Here is a 25575-nt window from a genome sequence, read left to right on the forward strand (position 1 = left end):
GTTTATGTCCTTACACATATCAGGCTGTGGCACGTGGCCCTTTCGTGAACAGTTTAACTTCTCATAGGACTTTCGTGTGTTATTAGTGTGGTACAGTTGCTCCGTCTCTCTATGGTCTCGATCTTTCTGCTGACGCTTTTTCCTCCGGAAAATCGAGTTTTTTCTGTTCCGCGCCTGTTTATATCGTGCCTCGTTCGCCCTCGTGCGGTGTTGCAGCAATCTCGCCCATGCTGCATTCTTCTCTTCTACCAAATGCTCACATTCGCCGTCATACCAGTCGTTTCTCTGATCCGGGGGCACCGTGCCAAGTGCAGCGGTTGCGGTGCTACCAATTGGCGGATCGAATATCTCTCCAGCCATCTTCAAGAGACGCTGCGCCTAGCCGGTGTATCTATGGGGGAATATTATTTTATAAAAATCAGTATCTCTGAAGCACCCACCAAGCGAAAGTGTATGGTCTCCTCTTCCTAGTAACATTTTGGTTTTTTGATAGTTTTATAACACTCGTGTAGAGTAAATTATGGTCTTCAAGAGCGTTATAAAACTTAAAATGTTACTTGGGCTTTCACGTCGTGGGTAAACTAAAATGTTCTATCGGGGGATATAAAACAATTTGCATTTTTTGGGTATTTTTAGTGCAAACTCCATATAAATCTTATTCACCACCAAACTCACCTCCACTAAAAATATATGGACAAATGACCCGCGATAGAACATTTTATAATTGCACTTACGTGAAAGAGGGAAGCCTATAATATCGTGTAGTGGGTGTTTCAGAGATACTATTTTTTGGAAAATAAGTTTCTTTAGACAAAGACACCGTGGTATGCTTATACGTCGAACATGTTCCGAGCTTGTTGGCATAAAAAGCAATAAATCTCCAAAAGTAATAATATTACGAGCTTGGTGTCTTTAACAAAGTTTTTCAGGATAACTTTTGCTACAACTCTCGTAAATACATATACACCTTACATGTTGTAAAGAGGAAAAAATATATTTTTAATCTCACTTCCAGTGGGATTTTTCATAAAGCGGAATACCTCCAAAGACTAAAATGTCGATAAGACGCCATTACGCTTAATCACATAATGAAGGTACTATTAAATAAACGCACTAAAACCGCGATTTTAGTCACAGTGCATTGCTGTAAATATGTTATCTGAGGCGTTTGAGGCAAAATTTCATTTAAATGACACGTGACCAGGGTTTGCAGAAATGGCTCTCAATAGATAACGAACAACGATAAAAGAGAGGCAAAAACTGTTCATAACAAGCTATGATAACAAATTTATCAAACTTGTATACAAATACAAAAAAACAGAATCGGATAGGCAGCCCCCACAGAAAAATGGCGATTCTCGCTTTGTTTTCGCTTCTTTCGTGTTAGTTACTGCACAGCTGTGTAAAACAAGTTGAAATTATGCATCATCAGAGCCAGTGCTCCCCGCATTTGGAGCTTTCTAAAAGAAATTCATCATGGGGTATAGCCTCCCGAATCAGTTCTCTACCATGCTAGCTTGCGAAAAAAGGCTCTCGCGGTATGCTACATATCTTAAGGCTTCCCCAGACCTAAGCGATTCCATCGCCGCGGCGGCGACAACTAGTCGCCGCGATTCTATCGTTGGGTCGCTGCTGGCAATGTTCTATTTACGCTTCCATACCAACGGCGACAGAATCGCTGTCGCCAAGCGATAGAATCGCGTCGCGACTGTCGCGTCGCGTGTGTTTGGGGGAACCTTTATATGTATACAGAGATAATAAGTGAGAGACTTGTTCTTTCTCTTTAGGATTCAATCCCTGCACGTGCCGTACCGTTTTAAAGAAATTTCACTCTATAGTGTCAGATGTTATATTAAGAGCAATGTTAGTAGCGTAGCACAAAAATATATGACTACTCAATAGAGTGATTCAAATTTTGACTTTTTTGCCCCGCGATGCTTAAATTATTGTATTTGCCATTTTAATAATCCTCCCAATTTTTTAGCGAATTTGGATGTAATTTGAATGAGCACGTACGGTTTGAAGTTTGTATGAAAATTACTATGAAAACAGTAACTTTCGTGGAAAACTTTTCCCTAACGCTTCTGTTTGAGCTCTAAAATTTTATAAGTACATCGGCAACATGGGAAATTTCACAATTAATCAGGCCGTCTTTGTTGCGAAACGATTAGGGAGCGGGACCATTTGGGCAGCACCCCCAGCACCCCGGGGGTAAAAAAGTCAAAATTTAAATCACTCTGTTACTCAAGCGTTTTGAGTACATCAAAAATAATGATCTGAATATGGCATAAGTGTGTGAGACATAATGGACGTTAGGCATAATATACGTCAGGCATAAAATACCACAAGGAACTGCCCATGACATAAAGAAGGCAGAATTATGCCTAACGTTCATTATCCCAAACGTATACAATATGCCTATGACTTATCGGAGCATGATCGGGAAGCGTGATGTAGGGGAATTAAGTAGAATAACAAACAAATAAGTTTTCATTTTCAATTAGTTTAATTTTTCCTAAAATTTTACATTGCTTACAAAGTGATGTTTCTATGTTACTTAACATACTAATTCAAATGACTTGTTTCCTGTTTTTTACCTTAAATAATTGTGTATAACAAAATATATAATAATCTGCGTTTCCATCCGACACAAACCAAATATATCGAGGAACTGCTATATTTACATTATATATAGACGATTCTTTACCTATTAGTTGGAAAACTCTGAATAGGAAAGTAAAAAAGTTGCCTAGTATTTTCATTGCATGCTAATATAAACATAAAAAATAGTCATCCTTGTATCGAATTGCTTTTGACTAGCATCAATGTTCACGTGAATTATGACAGCTATTTTGAATAGATGGTATAACACAGTTTTCTAAAAGTTTTTCGATTGTTAATCAAATAATGAAAAATGATTTACTTAAAATTGTTATATACAATGAATACTTTTACTGCCTATGACCGCAAATTAGTTCAGTCTTTGCTGGATTTTCTATTTACATCGAACTGAAATACGTTCAAAAGCAGTTTAGTCATTATGAAAATTAGAGTTTTGTTCAGAATTCATATCTTCCAAATATACATACATTTTGAACCGAGCCTTTCGAAAATGTGTAAAAGTTTATATCTTTGCAGTTGCTTTTCGTCTTAAATTGTTCAATTATTATTTAGAAAACTCCTGTTTTTACAAAAGTCTATGTTTTTTTTTGCAAACTACTTTAGTCCACACAATCACTGCTCTATAGAGGCGCCGTTAAAGTACGAGTTTTGCATTAGATACAGCTTATCTATGTGGGTGATGCTGGTTCCTGGTATAAGTCCGTTGATATTGTTGTTATTGTGGTTAACTAAGCTGGCACTGGTATTGTTATTATTTGTGGTATTGTTGCTATTACTGTTACCGTTCAGAGTCGATTGCAGGTCCAAGTTCTGCAACGACATGGTATCGGACGTTGCTTCGTCCAGGTTGTCGAAACTTTCGTCCAGCGATATGTCACTGCTGCACATGCTGGCATCGGAGTTTTCAGGGAAATCTGGAATTGAAAACATTAGTCGTTATGTAAATTCTGTTTATAATATGAAATAGACATATATAGCACACTTAAAATAAATCGCCGAATTCGGTAAAATTTTACCGAAATCTCAACAGCAGAACTGTTCGTAAATAATTTTACTGATTTTCGGTGATTTTGACAGTTGAACAATGGAAAAAATTACAAAACATCTGTAAAATAATTACCGAACAGTTCTGCTGTTGAGATTTCGGTAAAATTTACCGAATACTGTGAAATGAGTTGAGTGTGAGAGTATTTTAAATAAATCAGTTTTAATGTCATTCTGCATAATGAAGTTATTAATTAATTTCATACCTGGTGAATAAGGTAAGTTGGGATTCAGCGGTTGGCTGGTCGATCCGTATGATCCATCGACGCCCAAATAGTGACTGTGATCGCTCACGGGTGATTCCAGCTTGATCGACTTTTCCTCCTTGTCTGAGTGGCTCTTATCGCCGTCGCTGTTGCCGTTACTTTGAGCTGATGATTTGCTTTTCCGGGAAATTTTCTTCATTTTGGCGCGCTGATTCTGAAACCAGACTTGCACAACCCGCACCGAGAGGCCCGTATCCTTGGCAAGCGCTTCCCGTACCTTCCGGCATGGCTTTGGAGAGACATCAAATGATGCCTTGAACTGACGCCGTTGCACCGATGTAAGTATGGTCCGGGGCCGTTTAGGGCCGCGACGGCCATCGCGTGACCGCAAACCGTCCTCCAGCAGGTAATCGTCTTCGCTGTACAACGAGTGCTGATTGTGATGGGGATGTAACGTGTGCAGTGTACTGTACATGTCTTTCTCTAAGTCGTGTTGGCAAATAAGTTTACCGGCTCTCAATGAGAAAGGTTCACCCTTTTGCAGTGGCCTGTTGCAGGTATAGCAGAGAAAGCAGTTCAGGTGGTACACCAGGGTTTTCGCTCGCATGACCATTTCGTTGGACGCAATTCGTTCGCCGCAGCCGTAACAATCGCGGGACACGTTTTGCTGCTGTTGTTGCTGCTGTAGCGGCGAAAGGCCGTAAATTCTGAAACGAACCGGAATGAGAATCACATTGTTAGAGATACACACATAGTAGTTAGACCTGTTCGTTATCTGGATTCACTGCATGGTCGGGAATCGCGATGTATAGCGGCAGGTCGTTTGATGTTGAGACAAAGAAGGTACCGAAAACATGCAGTGGATATCATTGCGGTATGATGGAGTGATGTGGATTCTTGTTCACCATGTTTTCAAACATGGATATTGGGGATAAATTTGGCACATTCTCGTTCAGTATTAATGATTAAGGCATTTTCGTGCGTTCCATTGTCTGGGATTAGCTTTGACTTAGAATGAGTGTTATTAAGTGGCTTATTAGCTCAGAAGACGCGCGGCTACAAAGCAAGACCATGCTGAGGGTGGCTGGGTTCGATTCCCGGTGACGGTCTAGGCAATTTTCGGATTAGAAATTGTCTCGACTTCCCTGGGCATAAAAGTATCATCGTGCTAGCCTGATGATATACGAATGCAATAATGGTAACCTGGCTCTGCCTTATAAGGGTTTGTGGAGCTAGAAATTTAGCAATCTCACGAACTAGCTACTTTTTAAAAATTAGATGTAAAAAGCGAGATAACGTATTTATTGTTCAAAATTCTAGTCCCTTAACCAAGGTTAAAAAAAACTTTGATTTTTGTTTTATGACAAAAACATATTTCATTTTGTATACCATAGTGTGTTAAACTTCAATCAATCTACTTTTTCTCAATATCTTAGCTGGATTGTTTTCTATAATATAAATACAATCAATACGTTCCCCATTATCATAACCGTTTGTAGCCATCGTTGGGAATATTATGCGGCAAAACTTGGTGGTCAACGATTGAACCGACGAACTGTTGACCGGTGGCGCCACCATTAAAGCAACGAGCTGTAAGATTTAATAAAAAATGTTTTACGAGCTCGTTTTGAAGGCGTGGTAACCTAAATGGCGTCGGCAGTAAAACGTGATACGACCAAGAAGGGAAGCAGATAGGAAAAAAAACGTCGTTGACGTATCCATTCGCGCGCAACCACCATTCAAGATTATGGCTGTTTATCTTTTCTTGCTTTTTTCTTATGTGTATAAGTTTTGCTCCGTAGTGTTCCTACTTTTTGTGTGCTTCTATAATAATGGAGGCAAGAGAATGAAATAGGGGAAGACGTGATGTGGTTTTCTGGTTCCTCAAGATGTACGATGTTTCTTCATGCTGGCACTGCAGGGATCAATGTTGGTAAAAATGCAAATCTTCTTCATAATACAAATTTAGTGTATTTCCTGATACACAACCACTGAATAATTGCTCTACCTCGGCCTAAACGGCACCTGTATCATATGAAGAAATTCATGGGTTTAATCCTAGGCCTATCAATTCCATACGTTGTATTGTTCCATAAACATGTACAAATTAAAACGTTTTTTTTTAATTTCCTGATGGACCGCCTTCTTATTCTGTTCTATTTGATACCCTGATGCTCTGGGCAAAATTTCAGCCAAATCGGTCAACGTTTATGTGGAAAAATATATGGAGAAGCAACGAAAAACAGTAGTGTGAAGCTGGATGGCTCCATTTACGATGAAGAGTTATAACACTTATTTCAATTTTGCAGAATGTTATGCTGAAGGCTGCGAGAAGGTTAGAGTTTATCCGGCAAACTCAGTGTTGTATGAAGCACAAGAAATACTTGACTTTCCGTGAAGGTTTATACCACTGCACATTCCTTCCCAATGAAAAAGTTTTGCTCCAATAATGGGACGTATCCTTTTGGCATCCACTCGCAATACAATAACCCTTCCTCATTGACTGTGACTGTTATTGACACGAGAGCTGCGGAATCGTGCGTCACAGCCCAATTTAAAACAGTAACAATGTCGATTATCTTGGCCACATTTAAACATTTTCTACAAGCACTGTGTTGTGACGCAAAAGTTTTCATCTGAGTTGGTTTTCCCTGGCAGGAAACTTTCCGATGTTGTACAAAGAAAGTTGACGTACAGATTTACGGGAAATTGGCTTATAGAGAAAAGTTATCTCCAGACAGCCATATTCGCGTAGCATGCAGATTATGATATATTTCAGCTGAAGCAAACCAACGCCTTAACGCTTCTTAGCCGATTTGACGATAATTCTGTTAAACATGTAGCTTACCGGTAGTAATCGTCTTTGCAGTAGAGTTTGGTGTTCTTTGTGAAGCAGGACTGGTTGAGCTGAATGTGGCATATGCAGCAGAGCAGACACTGCTCGTGCCAGTACTGGTCCGGAGAAAGCTTCATGAAGTAGCGGTCTTTGATTTTCTGGCCACATCCCTCGCAGATTTCCTGTGCCTTTTCGCTTTTGATCGTTCCAACGATGTCTGTAAAATTAGAAATAAAAAGTCTATTAGTCCACGGCTTATTTACTTATAAATACAGTTGGTAAGGGTTATTATTTAAAAGGATCTTGTAAATCAATGTTACTATAAATAAAATATAGCAAAACGAATATTTGATACTGCACATGATTTCATGTGGTACAAAAAAGTCATCAAAATACAGATAAAGTTTACGTTTGGTTAGCCTACGCGGCTTCTCGGCCTTGTTTAATCGCTAATATCACCGATTTGTCAGCAACCCAAACCGGGCGAGCAGTTTGTTGGAACACGAAGGCAAACTCAAATAAACATGCATACATTTTATCCGCCCAAAGCCCGAACATCGTGTAGCATTTTGTTTGTTTATGGGTGCATGAAAACTTTGTGGTGGCCTTCGAAAATACATACGGATAAACCGCTGCTCGCTGAGCACATTTTCCCTTACTTCCTACTTGCTTTGCATATCAATATGTAGCGGCATGAAGGGGACGTACATATGTTCCAATGGGAGTTGAACAGGTGCAAAACAGCGATTGATATCGGATGCTACAGAATGTACATGCGATAAGCAAATGGTGATATGGAATTCAGGAGTTTTCTCAGTATTTTTGTTTGTGCATAATGAATTCGTTCACTACGTATTTGGATACAAGGTTTGAAGGATTTGGATATGTGTACATTGTTTATAAGCAATTTCGTAGACTTCGCTCAGCAGTGACTGGGAAATGCGTCATACTTCCGATACAGAGATGAAACCACATTTGTATGGGGGCTGGGAGTAATATGGACACCCTAAGGAATCGCATAATTTTCAATTGGAAAAAGTTAAAGTATTGAAGACCTAAACTGCCGCTAACCGCAAGTCGAACACATCTGTCTATGGCGTCCATATACAGATGTGCTCGACTTGCGATTAGCGGCAGTAAACCACTTACGTGAATCCTAAACTGAAGCACTACGATGTCTTGAAGCCTATTTGGTGGAAAACAATCAGATTTTGTGATTTTCAAAATAAAATGTCGGTGAAAAATGTATGTACTTCATATGGTCCACCGGACCGGCGCCGGGAATCGAACCCAGCCACCCTCCGCATGGTCTTGTTTTGTAGTCGCGCGTCTCACCCGAAAAATCAGAATAGTTTTCATTATTTGAATATCGTAAAAAACATGCCCAGCTCATAAGTTAAAGCAAGCAAGATCCACTTGATAGATTGCCAAATTTGTAACGATTAAGCTCAAACGGGACCCCTGTTCGCTTCACCCCCGTCTCTCCTATAGCACCACCAATGTGCACACGTTGTGAATAGTCGTATACGTTTAAAACTGCTGGTAAAGCTAAGCTGCTATCAGTTGCTGAAAGCGCAAGAGGCTTAGGATCACGCGTAGTAGCTGGGCCACCACCACCAAGGAAGCTGTAAGTCACAATTACCCTTGAAGATAGTTGTAGATAGATCTATATATCACTCCAACAAACAAATGATATGTGCTTGTCCGGCTCAGTCAAACTGTGCGAAGGACGCTAAAGATGCTACCCTCAGCTTCAACCCAGGGACCTTCCGTTAGCGTGGGTTAGAAATTACAACAGTAACAAATTAAAGCTAACGACAAATAAAAAAAAACAATTTGAACTATCTCTAGGGGAAGATCCATTAATTATTTGTTCTTCTTCTTCTTATTGGCATTACATCCCCCACTGGGACATTGCCGCCTCGCTGCTCATTCATTCAGCACTTACACAGTTATTAACCGCGAGGTTTCTATGCCAATAGTACCCCATGGCCATAGTAATACCTTTTCCCAATTACATACACAGGATTTTGTTTTTACACGATTTTTTTTCGCTCGTGTTTTTGATCGTGTGACTTCAATTTACCACCAAACTCTTCGCAACATGTTTCAAAAAATCCAGGATAAATCAAAGAAAAAGCACACGATAATTGATATGCGTTGAACATTTAGGATGAGTGCAAAATTGAGAAAATATAAATCGTGTAAAAACAAAATCCAGTGTATACAAATATGGGTATCTATCTTCATGGTTTGTAAAAGTCATTACAATATTTTTGTAGGGGAGAATGGTCTCAAATGTACCCATGGGAAAAATAGCCCAACGAAATCGTTTACACTACATTTTTGAGCGAATGTTTCTATTACTTACACACTTAAATTTTGCCACCGATCTTGGCTGTGCAAATCTCGGTTAAAATTCGACTAAATTAACGTACGATAAGGGCGGCCCCTTTGACTGTCACAATAAATAAACGTTTCTTTCTGCTGATATATCCGCAGATGTTTACTAACTAAGCGCTTTGCTGTGAAGATCTCGGAAAAAGAATATCATTTTACAATAACTGTTTAACATTAACTATTCAGTACTGAGTAGTAAGTAAGAAATAAGAAAAAAAAACGCTCAAGCTTTTCTTTTTTCCTATCCAAATGAAATTCTTCTGAAGCTTTTCTGAATTTGCCAAAGAAGGTGTCCTAAGAAGGTGTCCGGAGAAACTTCCTTGGAAATTCAAAAAAAATCTATGGAAGGGGGCCATCCAGAAACCACGTGGTCATATTTTTGAAGATTTTCAACCCCCCTCCCCCCATGTGGCTTATCGTGGTCTTTTGGCAGAACCCCCCTCCCCCCCCCCTAAGACCACGTGGTTTTTTCTCAAGTAAAAAAATTAAAAAAAAAACCTTGAATAACTAAAACATATGGTTAAACCGATCAATTTTGAAGATGGACAATTTCAACTGATTCAAAATCAAACTAAACCCGGCATGGAAATTATTAATTTTTATGAATTCGAACATTTTGATGATGTTATCATGTTGTAATGTGTATCGGGTATTAGGATATTTAGAACTCGTATACCTTCGATGCATCAGGAGGATACAAAAAAATGTGGACTCGCGAATATGTTATAAAAATTTCGAGAAAAAATTGTAATGGTTTAGAAATTTTCCAAAATATCCCTATATTAATTTTTTTTAATTTTTTTTATCAGTGATTTTTTTTAAATAATTATAAAGTTCATCACTGAATATCCCTATAGATTCCTAAGAGTATTTGGGACCTTCCGTAGCTCTGGAGGTACAGGAAATTCTTAAGATATATTAACCTCAGCGAAGCATCTGAACTGAACTCTTACAACAAAATGTTTATCAGAGAATCACAAAGTTAATATGTAATCTTAGAGATGCAAATAAAACCTCCTACTGTTTTTTCTTTTGAGTAGCATTCCTGTTGAAATTCCAGTTTTGCTTTCAGAATCATCAAATTAGTTTACATTCCAATATTAACAGGTATTAACAGGTTTCAATATAAATTAGAAAAAAAAATCCAGCTTACTTTTTTTTACAAAATCTCTGAAGATTTTTTTTTCAAAATCCTGGGCAACTTGAATGAATCTTCAAAGGAAATTCTTCTTAATTTCCAATGGAAATTTTTTTCGTTTTCCAAAAGAAATTCTTAGACATTTTCAGCAGTTTTTTTTAAATTTCCAAAACAAACTATTCGGAATATGCCAAAATATTTCCGATGGAAATTCCTGAGATTTTCCAGTAGAAAATCGAAAAAAGTTCATCTGCAACACCAATAATGAATTTCCCGAGGAAATTCCGATGTTTTTACAAGTGAAACTAACGAAAAAATTGTACTTTTAAAGAATTCCTTAAAAAATTAAATCAAAATTTTAAAGATTTTCTGTTGTGAAAATTCTTTAAAATTTCTAAATCATTTCCTGTGCATCTTTGCATGGTAAAGATTTGAAGCAATGTTTAGCTGAACCTACAAAGAAATCAAAATGACTTCCCGAAGAAGAATGAATTACCGATGAAATTTTTGAAGAATTTATGGTACAAATTAAAAAAACAAGAATCTCGAGAATTCTAAAGATTTATTTTTTGAAAATCCAAAGAATTTTTTGAAGATAATCTATAGACTCTTCCGTGGAAATTCTAAATAATGTCTCGAATAAAAAAAATACTTGGAAAATTTAAAAAAATGTGATAGAATTCACAAAGAGCGTAAAAAAGTATTCCGAAAAATTTTAATTTCAAAATTCCAAATTTGAAAAAAAAATCCAAAAACAAAAAATCAACGGAAATATCAAAGTGTTTCATGTGGCATTGGCTGTTTAATATCTTTCGGAAATTCAGAAGAGTTTTTATTGAAAAATTTAGAAGTCTTCTTCTTCTTCTTCTATGGCTCCATATTCCAACTGGAAGTTGGTCTGCTTTTCAACTTAGTATATTCTATTAGCATTTCCTTAGTTATAAATTGAAAGCTTTTATATGCCAGCCATTGCACGATTATATATCTTGTGTAGCTAGTACGATGGATACACTATACCTAGGATGTCGAGAATGTTTCCCACCCGAACACATCCTAACAACCCTACGCCTTTGCTCGCAAAGCTAACTGGAGACTGAACATTTTGAAGTGCACTCCTTAAAATGTTCGAAAAACTTTTTTTGGAAATAAAGAAGAATTTCTGGTGAAGATTTGAAAGAACTTGTCGTAGAAAATTTCATTAAAATGTAAAAAAAATATGAAAATTTGAACATTTTTTTCCACCGAAAATTATATGTATTTCCCACGGGACTGTTTTGAATTTTCAGACAGAATTCACATGGAATTTTTTTCGGAGTTTTAAAGAATTTTTTTCTCAATTTACACTGGAGATGTTTTGTTTTTTTTTCATTAACAATTTGTAGCAAAATTTCCAAGCAAAATTTTTCAGAGAGAATTGTTCAAAACTCATTCTGAATGCCAGCACTTTATCAGGATTATATGAAGTAATGTCAAAGTTTTTACAGGAAATTTCTTTACTGGATTTTTCCTGAATATCCACAAGAAATTCTTTTGAAGTTTTTTTCTTGGATTATTGTAAAAACATGAATATTTTTCAAATTTGTAGCTGCAGTCCGCTGATGCAAAAGTGTCGGCGGCGTGATGCCAAAAAACATCTGCGGCGGTGGCGTGGCGGATTTTTTTTATATTTTCCCATTTTTCCTTTCCAAATTTTTGTTGTGGAAATTGAGACTGAATCGCAACCTGTTTTTTCGTATATTTTTTTATGGAAAAAGGATCTAAGGCTCAGATGGTCAAATAGTGCAGCTATGCATCGGCGTTACGACCGACGCTGCGTTACCGGTTTTTCTCGATACATACCTGCGTCTTTTTAACGCTGATTTGAAAAGACGCTACGTGGGCATAGGCTCTAAGATGCGCTTTGCGTTTAATGATTAAATCATTAAATTTTATTGATTTGTATTTTTTACACCGCTATTGTTATTTACCAAAAGTTTTTCGTGTAAAAAAACCACGTGGTTCGAGAGCAACACCCCCCTTCCCCCCATGTGGCTTATCGTGGTCATTTTCCAAACCCCCCCTCCCCCCATATATGACCACGTGGTTTCTGGACGGCCCCAAGGTGAAAAGAATTTATTTTAGAAACACTGAACTCATTGTCTCTAACAATTTGGAAAATCCTAAAAATATCAAGTGAAAAAAAATCCAATGAAAATTCGAAAAAAAAAAGATTTTTTTTTAAATTTCAAGCTTTCTTTCAAATTAAACATAATTGAAATTATTTTTTCAAGGAATATCAGACTCAAGTAAACTCTTTTGAAAAATCCGAAAGAAGATAATTACCGAGAAATTCATACGATTTTTCTTACCAAATGTAGAAGATTTGACCGCCGTCGCCAACGACGATTTTCGGACCGACGCAAACCTCTAGAACAATTGTGCTTCAAATATTTGCTCAGAAACACTGCACCAGGCGTTATTTCATAAGGTACCACTTGGTGCAAGAACGCTGTCTACAAGAACAGCGTGCGTGCTACAATAGGTGGAACCGGTTTAACGGAATCGGCGATATCTCAGGCGTTTGTTATCCGATTCTGTGACATCAACATATCAATTAAATAAGGAAAAGCTCTAGTTTCTGTAAACAATATAAAAACATTTCACTAAAGTGAAAAATACAAGCGCTAAAAAAATACATTTTTGATATGCCTTCAAATAATCCGGATTATCCCCGGTATCCAGCGGTCTGACCATAAATTTGAACCAGTTTTCTAAAACTATTTTCCCGTCGAACGCTGTCAGAACCAACAAAATCGGTTGATATTTCACGGAGTTGTGGTCATTTTAATTTTGATAACAAGGAAATATGTTGACCGACCGGCATTTTTGAAAATTGAATAAAGTTCATCACTAAAACGACCGGGTGACTGCTAGGTGGATGAAGCACTTTGAGTTACTGTTGAATGGACAATCGGGCAGAGAGGGTACAAACAGAATCAGGATCGAGGATGATGGACAAGCAGTGGAGCCACCCACGCTAGGAAGGCTGCTCAAGAGCTATAGAACGGTAAGGCCCCTGGGAAAAACGGACCCCGGCTGAGCTTCTAAAAGTGGGGAGTGACCGACTGAACGAAACTAAGACTAACCTTTTCAAGCTACGGGCCAATTTTCGGTACTAACACCTACTAACGGCCAGAAAATCGACACATATTGATTTCGCTATCAATGACCAAAATTCGCAAGCAGGATTTAAAGTTTTCTTCAGATAACGAGAATCAACAATTACTTTTTACTGAATCCCATTTAAAAGAGCTGTTCAGAAAAAAATAAATAAAAGTTCTGTTAAGTGCTACCTTAATATTTACGATGAATTTTTGGAGAATTTTGTTTGTGGCTAGGAGAACTGCTATATCATCAAAATTTGTTTCAATCCTGGATATCCCGAAGACATGAAGGACGAGGAAAGCCTCTCGGAATAAGTTGAAGTACGAAGCTAGATATCATCGCCAACGGAATCCTGTGAGTTCTTTCCGATTTACATATAAATCTTTAATCATAGAGTTAAATGATTTAATCATAACCAATTTAATCATTCTTTGGAAGCTTTATTCATTAACGCTCTATTTTAATATTTTTTTCATTTTTCATTTTTCACCCTGAATTGTTTTTCATAAATTTAAATTTATTTATCTTCCACACTAAAGAGTTTATCCTTCCGGTGGAATAAAGTTTTATATTTAATATTTTATGACATGAATCAATGTTTTCGTACTATACTGACACATTCAAGAAATCAAATATTAAAAAAACATGGTTTTAGGTTGCCACGTTTGAAGGTTGAACTACAATATCGGGTCGATCGATACCCTGGGCTATGAATTATAACTCTTCAGGAGACGCATGTGGTAGGAATAATTCTGTGTTGCAGTCGGTCTCATGGGTCATTGAAGTTCAGTCAATATAATTTGTTATAAACATCTTGCAGCGCGATCTTCAATGGCTCTATGGTGTTCGAGTAATGCAGAATGGTTCTTCGGGAGGATGTAATCCTGTGCTGGTAGGATTGTACGAAATGGGCTTAATGGGAACCTATCCAGTACCGTTCCGTAGATGGAATAAAGCTGTGTAAATTTGGGAATTAAATTGACACGTACTCTCCTATACCGTTTTTTCAATGACCAACAGGGCGCGTGCTACCGGTCGCAGATCGAAGCTAAGGGAGGTAAAGTATAATTCGACTGAATTTATTGAATAAAGATAAAAGGAACTTTAGTCAGTCAGTTCTACTTAGCCTCCTATTGCGTTGTAACTGTATACTGTTAAAGGCGGTAATCAACTGATACAAATATATACAACTTAATTTCTCTAGAGTAATTTCATTTTCTACCAAAATAATAATTAGTGAATATGAATGAGCAAAAAACTTTGATTGTATACTGTTTTGTTAGAGTTAGAGTCCAGCAGAATATCTATTCATTATTATGTGGATGATTTAATTAAAGCACTAGAGTTCTCCAAAAAAAAATTCTCATTATGTAGTTATATTCAATGTCATTATTAAAGATGTTAGTGGCTTCATCAGTGCTATGAATGCTGATTTGGGGTATTTGATATATAAACATTCATCTTAAATGTAATGAAGTGAATACGATACAAGATATTTCTTTTTATCTATTACAGGCTATTTATATAGAAGTAACTTTTTAGTTTTAAATTCACAATAGAACCACCCCTGAGAAGGTCAAGCAGATGTATTTTGAATAACTTTCTTTGTAGTAGCCAGACTTCGTTTATTTTTTTAGACTATTTTTCACAACATCTATGGACTTTCTACACAGGATTCTGTTTTTACACAGTTTACATTTTTTCAATTTTGCAGTCATCCCAAATGTTTAACGCATCGTAATTACCATGTGATTTTGCTTTGAATTATTTAAGATTTTTTTAAACATGTTGCGATGGTTTTGGTGACAAATTGAAGTCACACGATCAAAAATACGAGCGAAAAAAATCGTGTAAAGGAATAATCCTGTATATATATATTTGATACACAGAACATTTTTCTTCTAGTAAATAGAATAAATTGATAGGGTTTTCAACATGCTTCTCTTTTTTTTGCATTTAAGTTCGTATTCATAATTCATTGAATAGTTCGTCATAATAGATGACGACTCATATAAGCATTAATATCCCGGTTAAAATAATTAAAAGCATTTTTTTCATATTATCAAAGTTGCATGGATCGCATCACTTACCAAGGTGAATCCTGATCCGTGTAACTACCTAACCCGCCCACTAATAAGAATCCTTCCTGTGGCAACTGTGGAGATGCAGAGGTGATCTCGGTCTCTAGTAACAACAGATGTCACACCAACTATTCCTTCCCTTCCCAGATGACCGTAAGGACGTGGCCGGCGCCGTTATTGATCCTTTAATTACTGAACTCTCGGTCTGTGCACATTGAGGTTGGAAAGCTAATCCCAAGCCCCAACTATTGGTTCCCTGTGCAATTTCGATTGTTCTGGTCAATCACGGAGTAGCAACTACGAATTGTGCGGTCATCAAGCTCAAGCTCAAGCTCAAGCTCAATCCCATTTAAAAGAGCTGTTCACACAGGTGCTTACGAATAGAGAAAATATCTCATGAAAGATGTTTCTTTCTAAAATTTAGATCTAAACCCGTCTTTGGATTGGAGGTCAATAATATCCATTTGAAACATTTAGAGACTCAGTAGAGACTCCGACATTATTTTCCAGATAATGATATTCCAATATATCTTCACAATAAAACATAGAATACCGTGGACCCCCGGTAATATGACCGTTTTTAATCTGAACACTTTTTAATTTGAACCCCGTTGGTTTGAACATCGTTCAAATTAAAAATGGTTCAAACGTCATTTAATACGTGGAATCGAGAAAAGAAAAATGGAACATCGTGAAATGGAACGCAGAATCAAAACAAACCAGCAAAGAGAGCAGCCAGAAACCAATGTTTGTGATGCTCATAGAGTAGCCAGAAGTTCGAATTAAAAATGAGCCCCGTTAATTTGAATGAGGTACCGTTCAAATTATCGGGGGTCCACGGTAGTAATGACTTCATGTAATAACTTACAGCATTTAACAATAAATAATAAAAATGTAGCTTTTCGAGCCAGATAGAAAAGCTTGCCGGCTGGTTTTTGAATTATTTTTTCTTACACACCGCGGGCCTCGAAAAATGTAGCCGTGGACCACATCTGGCCCGCGAGCCGTACGTTGGGCAGCCCTGCACTAAGTGATTGGAATAATCTGGAAAGGAAAACAAATCGCTGGCTTGATGGACTTATATGTTCTTCCTAAAAGAAATGGCACAGACTCGATTATGCTCAATAAAAACTAAATATCTGGTAGCTGGCAGAAAACGGTGCAGTCCAAACAGTGTTGGTCCCGATGTAGAAATGAAATGGATGCTATTCGAGGTTGTCGACGAATGCATGTATCTTGGAACACTCGTTACATGTGATAATGATGCTAGCCGCGAAAAAAAACGTGTTGCGGCTGAACCTTCTACGGTTTGCGTAGCCTTCACCACTTACAAATACGGACAAAACTAACTCTGTACACATTATTGATTTTTCCAGTCAAGGTCATGCCACATGGACTGTTTCGGTTTTTTTGCTCCTATTTTCATCCTAGCGAAAGAATGAATAACAAACGAAGTAGTTACTTTTATGATTAGTATAAGCAGTCATGCGTTAACAAAAAGAGTCAATAAAATGGATGCTTATTCTTTTGTTTCGTGGTATGATTAATATGAGAGTGTAAGATGGAAAATGGAACAGTTTCATTAAACACATTCAATCTCTCCCCGAAAGATTCCATGAAATCGTGTCTTTTCAAGAGTGTTTGCCAGATTGACGCTAGAGCGGTAATATCACCCTGCTCTGCGAACCACTATCGCTGTAAAAGCACTTCTTCTTCCATTCCACTTAAGACGAAGCACTAGTCAGTATGTAAATGAAAGTGCAAAAACATTATCAATATCGTTTCAATCTTGACTTTTTACTCCACCGATTGCAGCAGGAACATCCCAAGTACAAATATTTGAAACGAAAACAGTCTCATTTCCTTTGACAAAAGGCTTCCACCCGCAAAAGTACACCGACCACTTCGGATGTTCTGCGCCACAATAATGCTGCTATCCTTTCAAATATAGAAAACCATCATTTCGTCGTCGTCAACGTTGTCATCGTCTGTTTCCGCCCGACAGACTATCGTCGGTTGACAAACAAATCCCACGTTTGTAGGTTGGCGTCTTGCTTCTTGGGCCAGAACTAAGTCTTGAATTTTAATCGCTTCCATCCACCATCGACGTTGAATAGTCAAGCTCAAGCACTCAGCCAACGGCGGTGCTATTACACACCATGGCCATCTTCTGCTTTAGAGCAGTAGACTCGTTACTTACGTAGCTTTAAGTTTAATTCATTGGAAAAATGTTTCGGCATTATATAGTTCGATACTTGATGAGTGCTGCTTTACATTTGAAACCATGCACTAATTACAGGCTTGTGCGAGTTGTTTCCTTTGTGAGCTCATCATCAACAATAGACGGTGTCCTCTCTGTTTATTATGGTCTGTTCACAAATTTTCTAAAGCAAAAATCAAGACCCCCTCCATCATATAATGCTCAACTGAGAACATTTTAAGCGAAGTTTGTTTTGTAATCATGTTGGGTTCATTTTAGTATTTTTTCGAACCCCGACAGATATAGTAATGGATATGGGTAAGGTACTCTCAGCACATGATCAGAACTAAGGATTTCAAAGCATATTTGACTATGTATATACAATCCAAATAGACGATAACGATGCACCTATAGTTTAAAATCGATATTAAGGTAAAATCCAGTTTCAGATAAATGCCCCGAAGCCTGTCGGAATTACCTGTCGGTTTCCTATGGGTCACGGAACAATTTATGGAAATTTTGTCGCTGATTTTTAGTCCCCATAGATTTGAAGCTAGCCGAAATTTTGGTTTTTATGTACTGAAATGCCATGAGACCCAATATGAGACGGAGGTGTGAGGCCACCTTTATTCGTACTCATTTGCAAGTAGCTCGTAGTGTTTGAGTGTAATCAAATAATCGGAACCTTCATTTTCATTAAATAATTTTATCTTCAAAACAGAATTTCGACAAAAAAGAACGTTTGTTAACTAATTTCGAACGTTATATCTAGACCAACATTTGAAAACGGCATAACAGCCAAAATTTGTTCCTTCTGATTCTTCTTCCACACATATAGCTAGCTATATATGTAGACGAAGAATTAGAAGGAATAAATTTTGGCTGTTACGCCCTTTTCAAATGTTGGTCTAGATATGCAGTTTACTCCCATCCACTCAAGCACACACAGACATTTATGCACCAAACCCACACATTTTTGGTACAATTGGGGGCCCCTGTAAATAATTGGCCTATTACCTATTATACCTATAGGGACCCATTCCCGGATACATCCGGCCCTGGTTGGACCATATAAATTATAATCTCCTGACCACTCGAATGTCCTATTTTATTTCATGAAGGCATCACTGCTAGGTGAATTTAGTTCGTTTTAACCAATTATATCCCTGCTTCCGATAAATAGGACAGAACATAGACCGGAGTATTGCTATGAAAGTACTTAGTTAACTCCAAGCTGTGAGACGGCAATATCACAGTAGGATGTGTATTGGCTACATGTTTTTTTGTTAATCAGTAGAAGGGACATAAGTGACAGACATACAACTATCTATTTCTGATAACTTTATGGTATCGGCTGATCGGTACGCGAATATTTTATGTTTGCTTTCGTTATCACCATGCACACGCACGGGAAACCAAACAGATGATGTGTAGCGTACGATAAGCTGAGTCGGGAAATTAATTATGATTTACGACCTATTTCGGTGGCGATAGCGGATTGAATTGCTCTACTTCCGTGGAAAATGGGAGGAAAACAATTGGCAAGAAGATGCCGGGAATGTCACCAAATGTTAAGCGGTAGAAATTTCGCTTGTTGATAACCAGTTTTAGATGCTAGCAAAGTATATTACTGTTACATAATGCACAATAACTAAAATGATGAATTCCATTGCAGTATTCAGCTTACCTATTTAGGAAATCAAACGTAAACGAAGTTTCCATTGTCTTATCTTGTTCGGATGTGGTAAAGCGCAAACAATTGGGTTGTTTTAGCTCGAGAGAATATTCTGTTTTCAACAGTATTACAAATATATGAATCATTTGTTTGAAAAACTGCATATATCCATATATCCACACAATTTCGAGAAAACAATTCAATTAAGTCAAATTGGCACCGTATCTTTCGATTTTTTCGATACGGAAACTTAACACTCTGGGTGACTTCCAGTACAAAAACTGCAAGCAGTACTCCATTATTGCTTTTCAAAGTGCGTATATGTGCAGTTTCTCAAATTAACGAAACAAATTTCATACATTCCTGAACAAATTTTTTTTTCATGTTTTTTGCAAGAATAAATACACATTGGACGAGTATTCAGAATACATAAAAATCTAAATTTGGCCAAAAATGTTACATATGCAGTTTCTCAAACAAACGGTTCATATAGCACGTTTTTTTAATCTCCAAATATTTTTACTTTAGTTGTAAGCCTTTAGTTTACATTTTGAAATATAAAAAATAAATCCTTTTGAAGCAGAATTCTTATTTGTTTTCGATTCGGATGCAGGGTTTAAAAATGAGCGCGTCACGAAAAAAATATAGACTTCGGTAGTTAAGAAGCCGTTCATTTTTCAACTGATTTTCCATTTTCCTTACCAATCGATTAGAAATTTTTGTTAGAATGTTTTTTTTTAATCTATTGTTTATTTGGAAGGCTCATTTCCCGTGAAGCATTACAGAGCGTTTTTAAATACGATTTTTTAAGATTTTTATTCAATAATGTTAGTTTTGGGGAACCGGTATGGTCGAGGTTGTAACAATGCTTCCAATCATTTGTTACCGTTCACGTTAACAATCTGACAAAACGAATTTGACACACAGATACTATGCTACTATCACTTATCTACTACTTATTTACTAACTATCTACTTAAAACTCCAGAAAGATTATTGTAAGATATTGCACGTAGTTTGATTAGATTTTAAATTATTTAATTAATCGTGTAAATCCTGATCGGCTAACATCTCTCTCATTGGAAAATTCAATGGGAGCCAGTGGTATGATTACCGAAGCACATATGAGGAGAAGGAAAAAAAGGAAAAAAACGAGTTGAGCGGTCGAGGAGATGGGGTATGGGGAGGATTGGAGATGAAAAAAAAACGATCGAAGGGGGAGTAATGAAGGAGCTCTGGAATAGAGAAGACCGAATACGGTTTCGGTTTCGGTTTAATGTGCCGAGAAAAAGTCGAAGAGGAAGTCGTCTACTAGTTAATCGTGAATTCGTATGGCTCGTTGGCAGAATTCTTTGGGAGCCTTCTAAAGCTCCCGGGTAAACACGTGGCGTCCGTAGCCCTATTGTTCAACGCCTCTCCGCCGATATCCAAGTGAAGGTGCAGTTTGGAAGTGACCGGATTTCACGGGTGCATTTGGTAGAAAGCTCATAGATATGTTCCTGGACATGTACACTGGAATTGTTTTGATGGCATGGTGCTCCGACGAATATTTACTGCCACCAAAGCCAGTGTCATCACTGTGGCTGGGCTTGAAATCACTGTCCAAAAGACCTATGATCATTCCGTCAAGTCGCCCGAGGATCGTACCAACGTGGTGCCCATTATTTCGAGATGCACCAAATCCCCCCCCCCCAGGGAGGTCAACCATCTACGTAGGATACAAGCGAATGCAAGCCCCCCCAGATGTCAACGCACGTGAGTTATTCATGAAAGCTTATGCAACCTCGTCACATGTCCTCATGTCATCAATGGGCCCCAACCGATCGGCCGCAACATTCGACTAACTTACACACTCTAAATCACTAACCCTAACTTTGAAAAATGAAAAAATATAAAAATCACTAAATCAAAACACAACAACAAAGCTTTAGTATGTGTGTTCTTCTTGTTTATTTTTGTCTGTGTTATGTACGCTTCGTAATGTGAGTCCTCTGAGCAGATCTGAAATAAAATCTGAAGTGAGCTGGTTTTGGACGTGTGGACGTCCGCTGCCCAGAGGTACGGACGTCACTGGCAGTTACACATTTGAAGGTACGAACACGTTGAATGTTTTATTAGATTCGTTTTTTTTATCATATTGTACAGCCGCCAGACATTCTAAATACTCACGCTCCTCTAATGTGGACGTGTACTATACACATGTGGAAGTATTGGCTTGAGAAAATGGATTGCGAGTGATTTGACTATGCGTCCAATTTGGGAATCTCGAGCTCGTTCAGTAGCCGCTAGGTTGCGAAGGCCGACGGAGGTCCTTCGTAGCTTAGTTGGTTAAAGCATCAGTCTAGCGTACTGTAGGATCATGGGTTCGAGTCCCATCGAAGGGAAAATGGTTACCTCCAATACATTTTCCAAATCAATATCTTCCACATAATGTACATATTCACATATGAGTTTTCATAACTTTATCATATTGTTAATCATTGAAACATGTGGTGGCCCAGATACAGGCACATACGCATATCAAATAATTGTTTGTTACATAATGTTGAAATAAATGTTAATGTTGATTTATGAAATGCAGTAAGTACAACCGATAACCACCGTTATTTATTTGCTTACTAAAATATTGATATTTCTATCTGCGATACGGCACTTATATATTACCAGTGCTTTAAAATCTCTTAAAAACTGGTGTTAGGATCAGTTTCTCTGCAGTTTCAGAAAATGGAAAAACATAGATACAAACAACACATTTTATGTATGTGAGGTGAAATCAACGAAAAAACTTTTGCTTGTGTCATATACTCCTAGAAAAACTTAAGCCAAAAAATCCATATAAAAAAATAAACATGAGGGCATGAAACTTCACTCGCCATTTGAATACGGGTAAAAAATTGTCATATGACGTCATACAATATGGTGAAATCGACGAAAGAACTTTTGCTTGTGTCATATACTCCTAGAAGAACTTGTACGAGCCAAAAAATCCATATTAAAACATTTAAACATGAGGGCATGAAACTTCACCCCAACCAATAGTGGACCCTCCAGCCATTTTTGCATTGTTACAGCATAATGTAAACATTTTGCTATGAAATTCCATCGGGAGAACCTACCTTACAGTTCTATGATTTGATTACATGCATTGGAAATGCTATGGAAAGTAAAAATAGATGATTTTTTACAATTCTATAAAAAATAAACACGAGAGTGTCCATTATAGGAATATTTTGGGGGGTCCATAATAGGGAAGAAGAACGTCCCGAAACGGAACATAAAAATCAAATGAAGTGTCGACTATAGGGAAGCAATTTCCTATTATGGACCCCCAGGGGGTCTACTATAGGGCAAATTCAGTCAGACTTTAAAATGTTAATTTCAACGAATAACGTCGAGTATTTGCGTGTTTCATGTATGTATCGTGAAGAGGAGATGCAGAGCTTGATATTAGATATCACGCAGAATTAATATTTTGAAAATTTCCACTCCTTATGCCAGGAAGAGCAAAATTTCGCTACTAGGGGGTCCACTATTGGGCATTTTACCCTATGAATCAGCCTTGCATAAGAGGTAAAATATCAAAAAATAATACCAACAAATAATACCAAAAATTAATATGCAGAATACTTCAGACATAACATACTCTGTTACTACAATACCAAACGCATCACAAATTATTATTCGTTAGGTATTGAAATACCTAAGTATGTTATGCCCAAAGTATTCTGCATATCATTTTTGATAATATTTTTTGGTATTTTACCTCTTATGCAAGGCTTGTTCATAACAGAGTAATATGTTCTATAAACAGCTTCAAAACACTTCATTAAAGACAGAATCACCGTCTTCGACCAGAGGTCGCACAGACTGAACACTTAACATCTAGCATGAGACAACGGACAGGACATTCACACAACACCCAGTGGACCAGTGGAGAACTCTTCGCTTTACGAAAAGTTTTCTCCTTACCGGGGCGGGAATCGAACCCACACTCCACAGCACATGCGTCTAGAGACAATTGACGTCGCTAACCGCACGGCCACGAAGCCCACAACCCCTTACACTACACCCCTTTATAAAGTAGCAACAAGAAACTGACGTGTTTGCACTTTGTGGGTGACTTGGTTATCGAATTAAAAAGCTTTAAAAGTGAACACTCTCGTGAAGTCAAGCCTACCAAATAAACGAACTTTGCATCGCTTCTATCGTTGTTCGTTATCTATTGAGAGCGATTTTTGCAAATCATGATCTCGTACGCAAATTTATCAGAGAATATTATATTTGGTATATGCAGCTCATTGTTGTTTTGATCGAAACTTCTTAATCATTCTTGTTGATTCCTTCCCGTTTAGCTTGATGCGAAAAAGGACACAAATAAGCATGATGCTGATTTTGCGAATACAGGTCGGACTCGATTATCCGAGTATCGATTTTTTTTTCACTCCGGATAATCGAATCACTAGAAAAAAAAAATCAAATCTGCAATTAAATGACGAAAAACTTATATTTTATTGTATTAACAATGGTGTAGTCAGAAATTATTTTAGAAAAACTCTGATTAATCCGCCTAACGGTATCAGTGACTTTCTGGTGTATAAGAGAAAATAGTATTTTTGCCATAACTTTTAAGTCCATAATCCGATCCAGCCAATTTTCAATATGAAATGATTAGACAGGATTTCCATTCGAATCGATTTTTTTTGGTTGAGAATAGGTACCAAAATAATAACTAGACTATTTACGAACTTTTTGTACCAAAAATAGTATTTTGGCCATTATTTCTGAAACCTAAAGTTTGATCTAGTCAATTTACAACAGAAAGCTATGAAAATTTTGAGTCAATTATCTATTGATCTATCAATTTTTCAATAGGAAACAAATAGTGATTTCATCGCCTCAACGGCGAAAGCTAGTCGCCACGATTTTATCGTTGGGTCGCTGTAGGCAATGTTCCAGTTACTCTTCCACTCCAACGGTGACAGAATCGCATTCTCCAAGCGTTAGAATCGCGTCGCGATTTTTCGGTGACGTGCGTTAGGGGGAACCTTGATAGAATTTTTCCATTAAATGCAACCAGTCGCAAGCAAATTGGATAAAGATAAGTGCCAGAAAATAGGCCCCCATTCGCCGACCATAGATGATCGGTATATAATACTATAGTATATGGATCACCGAGCCATCTAAAATATGTTTGTTTTTGGAGCGAACATATAGCCTTTCGGTACACTTCGTTTCCGATGGAGACAAAACAGGGTCTTTAGAATCAAAACATTAAGCAATGATCCGCACATAAAATACCTATTTACAGGTCCTCCCAATCTCTTTTTGGTAACGTGTTTCCGTTTGTTGCTGAAAAATTTCCCGGGGAAATTCGCGATTTTTGCGTTATGAACTTAATGGGTTATTCCTCAAAGGGTGGTATTCTGCAAAATAAATTCCTTTAGAAATACCGTCAACTGGGGGGAAGATGATCATTTTTAAGACAAAACATGCAATAACAATGTGTGTTTACATTTTAAATCGAAACAAATATTTTCAAAACATGTACTGCTATACGTTGCAATAATCAACAACTTTAGTTTTCTAAAATGCGTTCGCATTTATTAAAATAAATTAAATTATCACACATTTTTTGAATAATCTGGTTTGGGGTGAAGTTGATCAAGACAGCTCTACTAAAACCATTATGACCTAGTAGTCAAAATACACTAGGTTATTTGTATAAATGTTGAATTTACTACGTAAAGAAGTCTAAGAAGTCAATATTTGAAACGAAAATAGCGTCATTTATGACTATCTCTCTCTTTCTTCCACAAAATACATTTTCATGATTATAATCGAAAAACTCGGATTTCTACCTAGCGGTAACATTACTTGAACGGCGAATATTGTTGACTACCGTTTCATAAAAAAATTTGGCACTTTTGACTGACACATCAAATGATCATCTTCACCTCAATGATCATCTTCCCCCCAGTTGACGGTACTCCAATTGTAAGGACATTGATGCTGATGGAGCATTTTTAGTTGTTTTACACATGATCCTCTATGGCAATTGTACTAGAAAGAAGCGTTTTATCACAACGTCCTTGGGAGAAATAATTCTCGGCCCCTTTTTTCGCATTTGTTTCAGGTGACGAGCAATTCGTTTTCATGTTTTGTTATGATAAAAAAAGCCTTATGCCAAAAAGCCATCGTCGTTAATTATAAATTGAGAGCGAATTATGCAA

General features: G+C 37.3%; 1 protein-coding gene across 1 annotated transcript in view; it reads right to left on the reverse strand.

Annotated features, from left to right (window-relative positions):
- Window positions 1-2483: 2483 nt before the first annotated feature.
- The window catches only part of LOC134215783 (LIM homeobox transcription factor 1-beta), a 32635-nt gene continuing 9543 nt past the window's right edge, over window positions 2484-25575 (reverse strand). Inside the window, exons 2-4 of the mRNA XM_062694900.1 lie at window positions 6721-6925; window positions 3873-4579; window positions 2484-3536 (exon numbers count right to left, since the gene is read on the reverse strand). Of these exons, the coding sequence (XP_062550884.1) occupies window positions 3235-3536; window positions 3873-4579; window positions 6721-6925 (1214 nt within the window). The 3' untranslated portion in view covers window positions 2484-3234. The remainder of the gene's footprint in view (window positions 3537-3872; window positions 4580-6720; window positions 6926-25575) is intronic.

The sequence above is a fragment of the Armigeres subalbatus genome, chromosome 2 (assembly GCF_024139115.2).
Source record: "Armigeres subalbatus isolate Guangzhou_Male chromosome 2, GZ_Asu_2, whole genome shotgun sequence".
Taxonomy (NCBI): Eukaryota; Metazoa; Arthropoda; class Insecta; order Diptera; family Culicidae; genus Armigeres; species Armigeres subalbatus.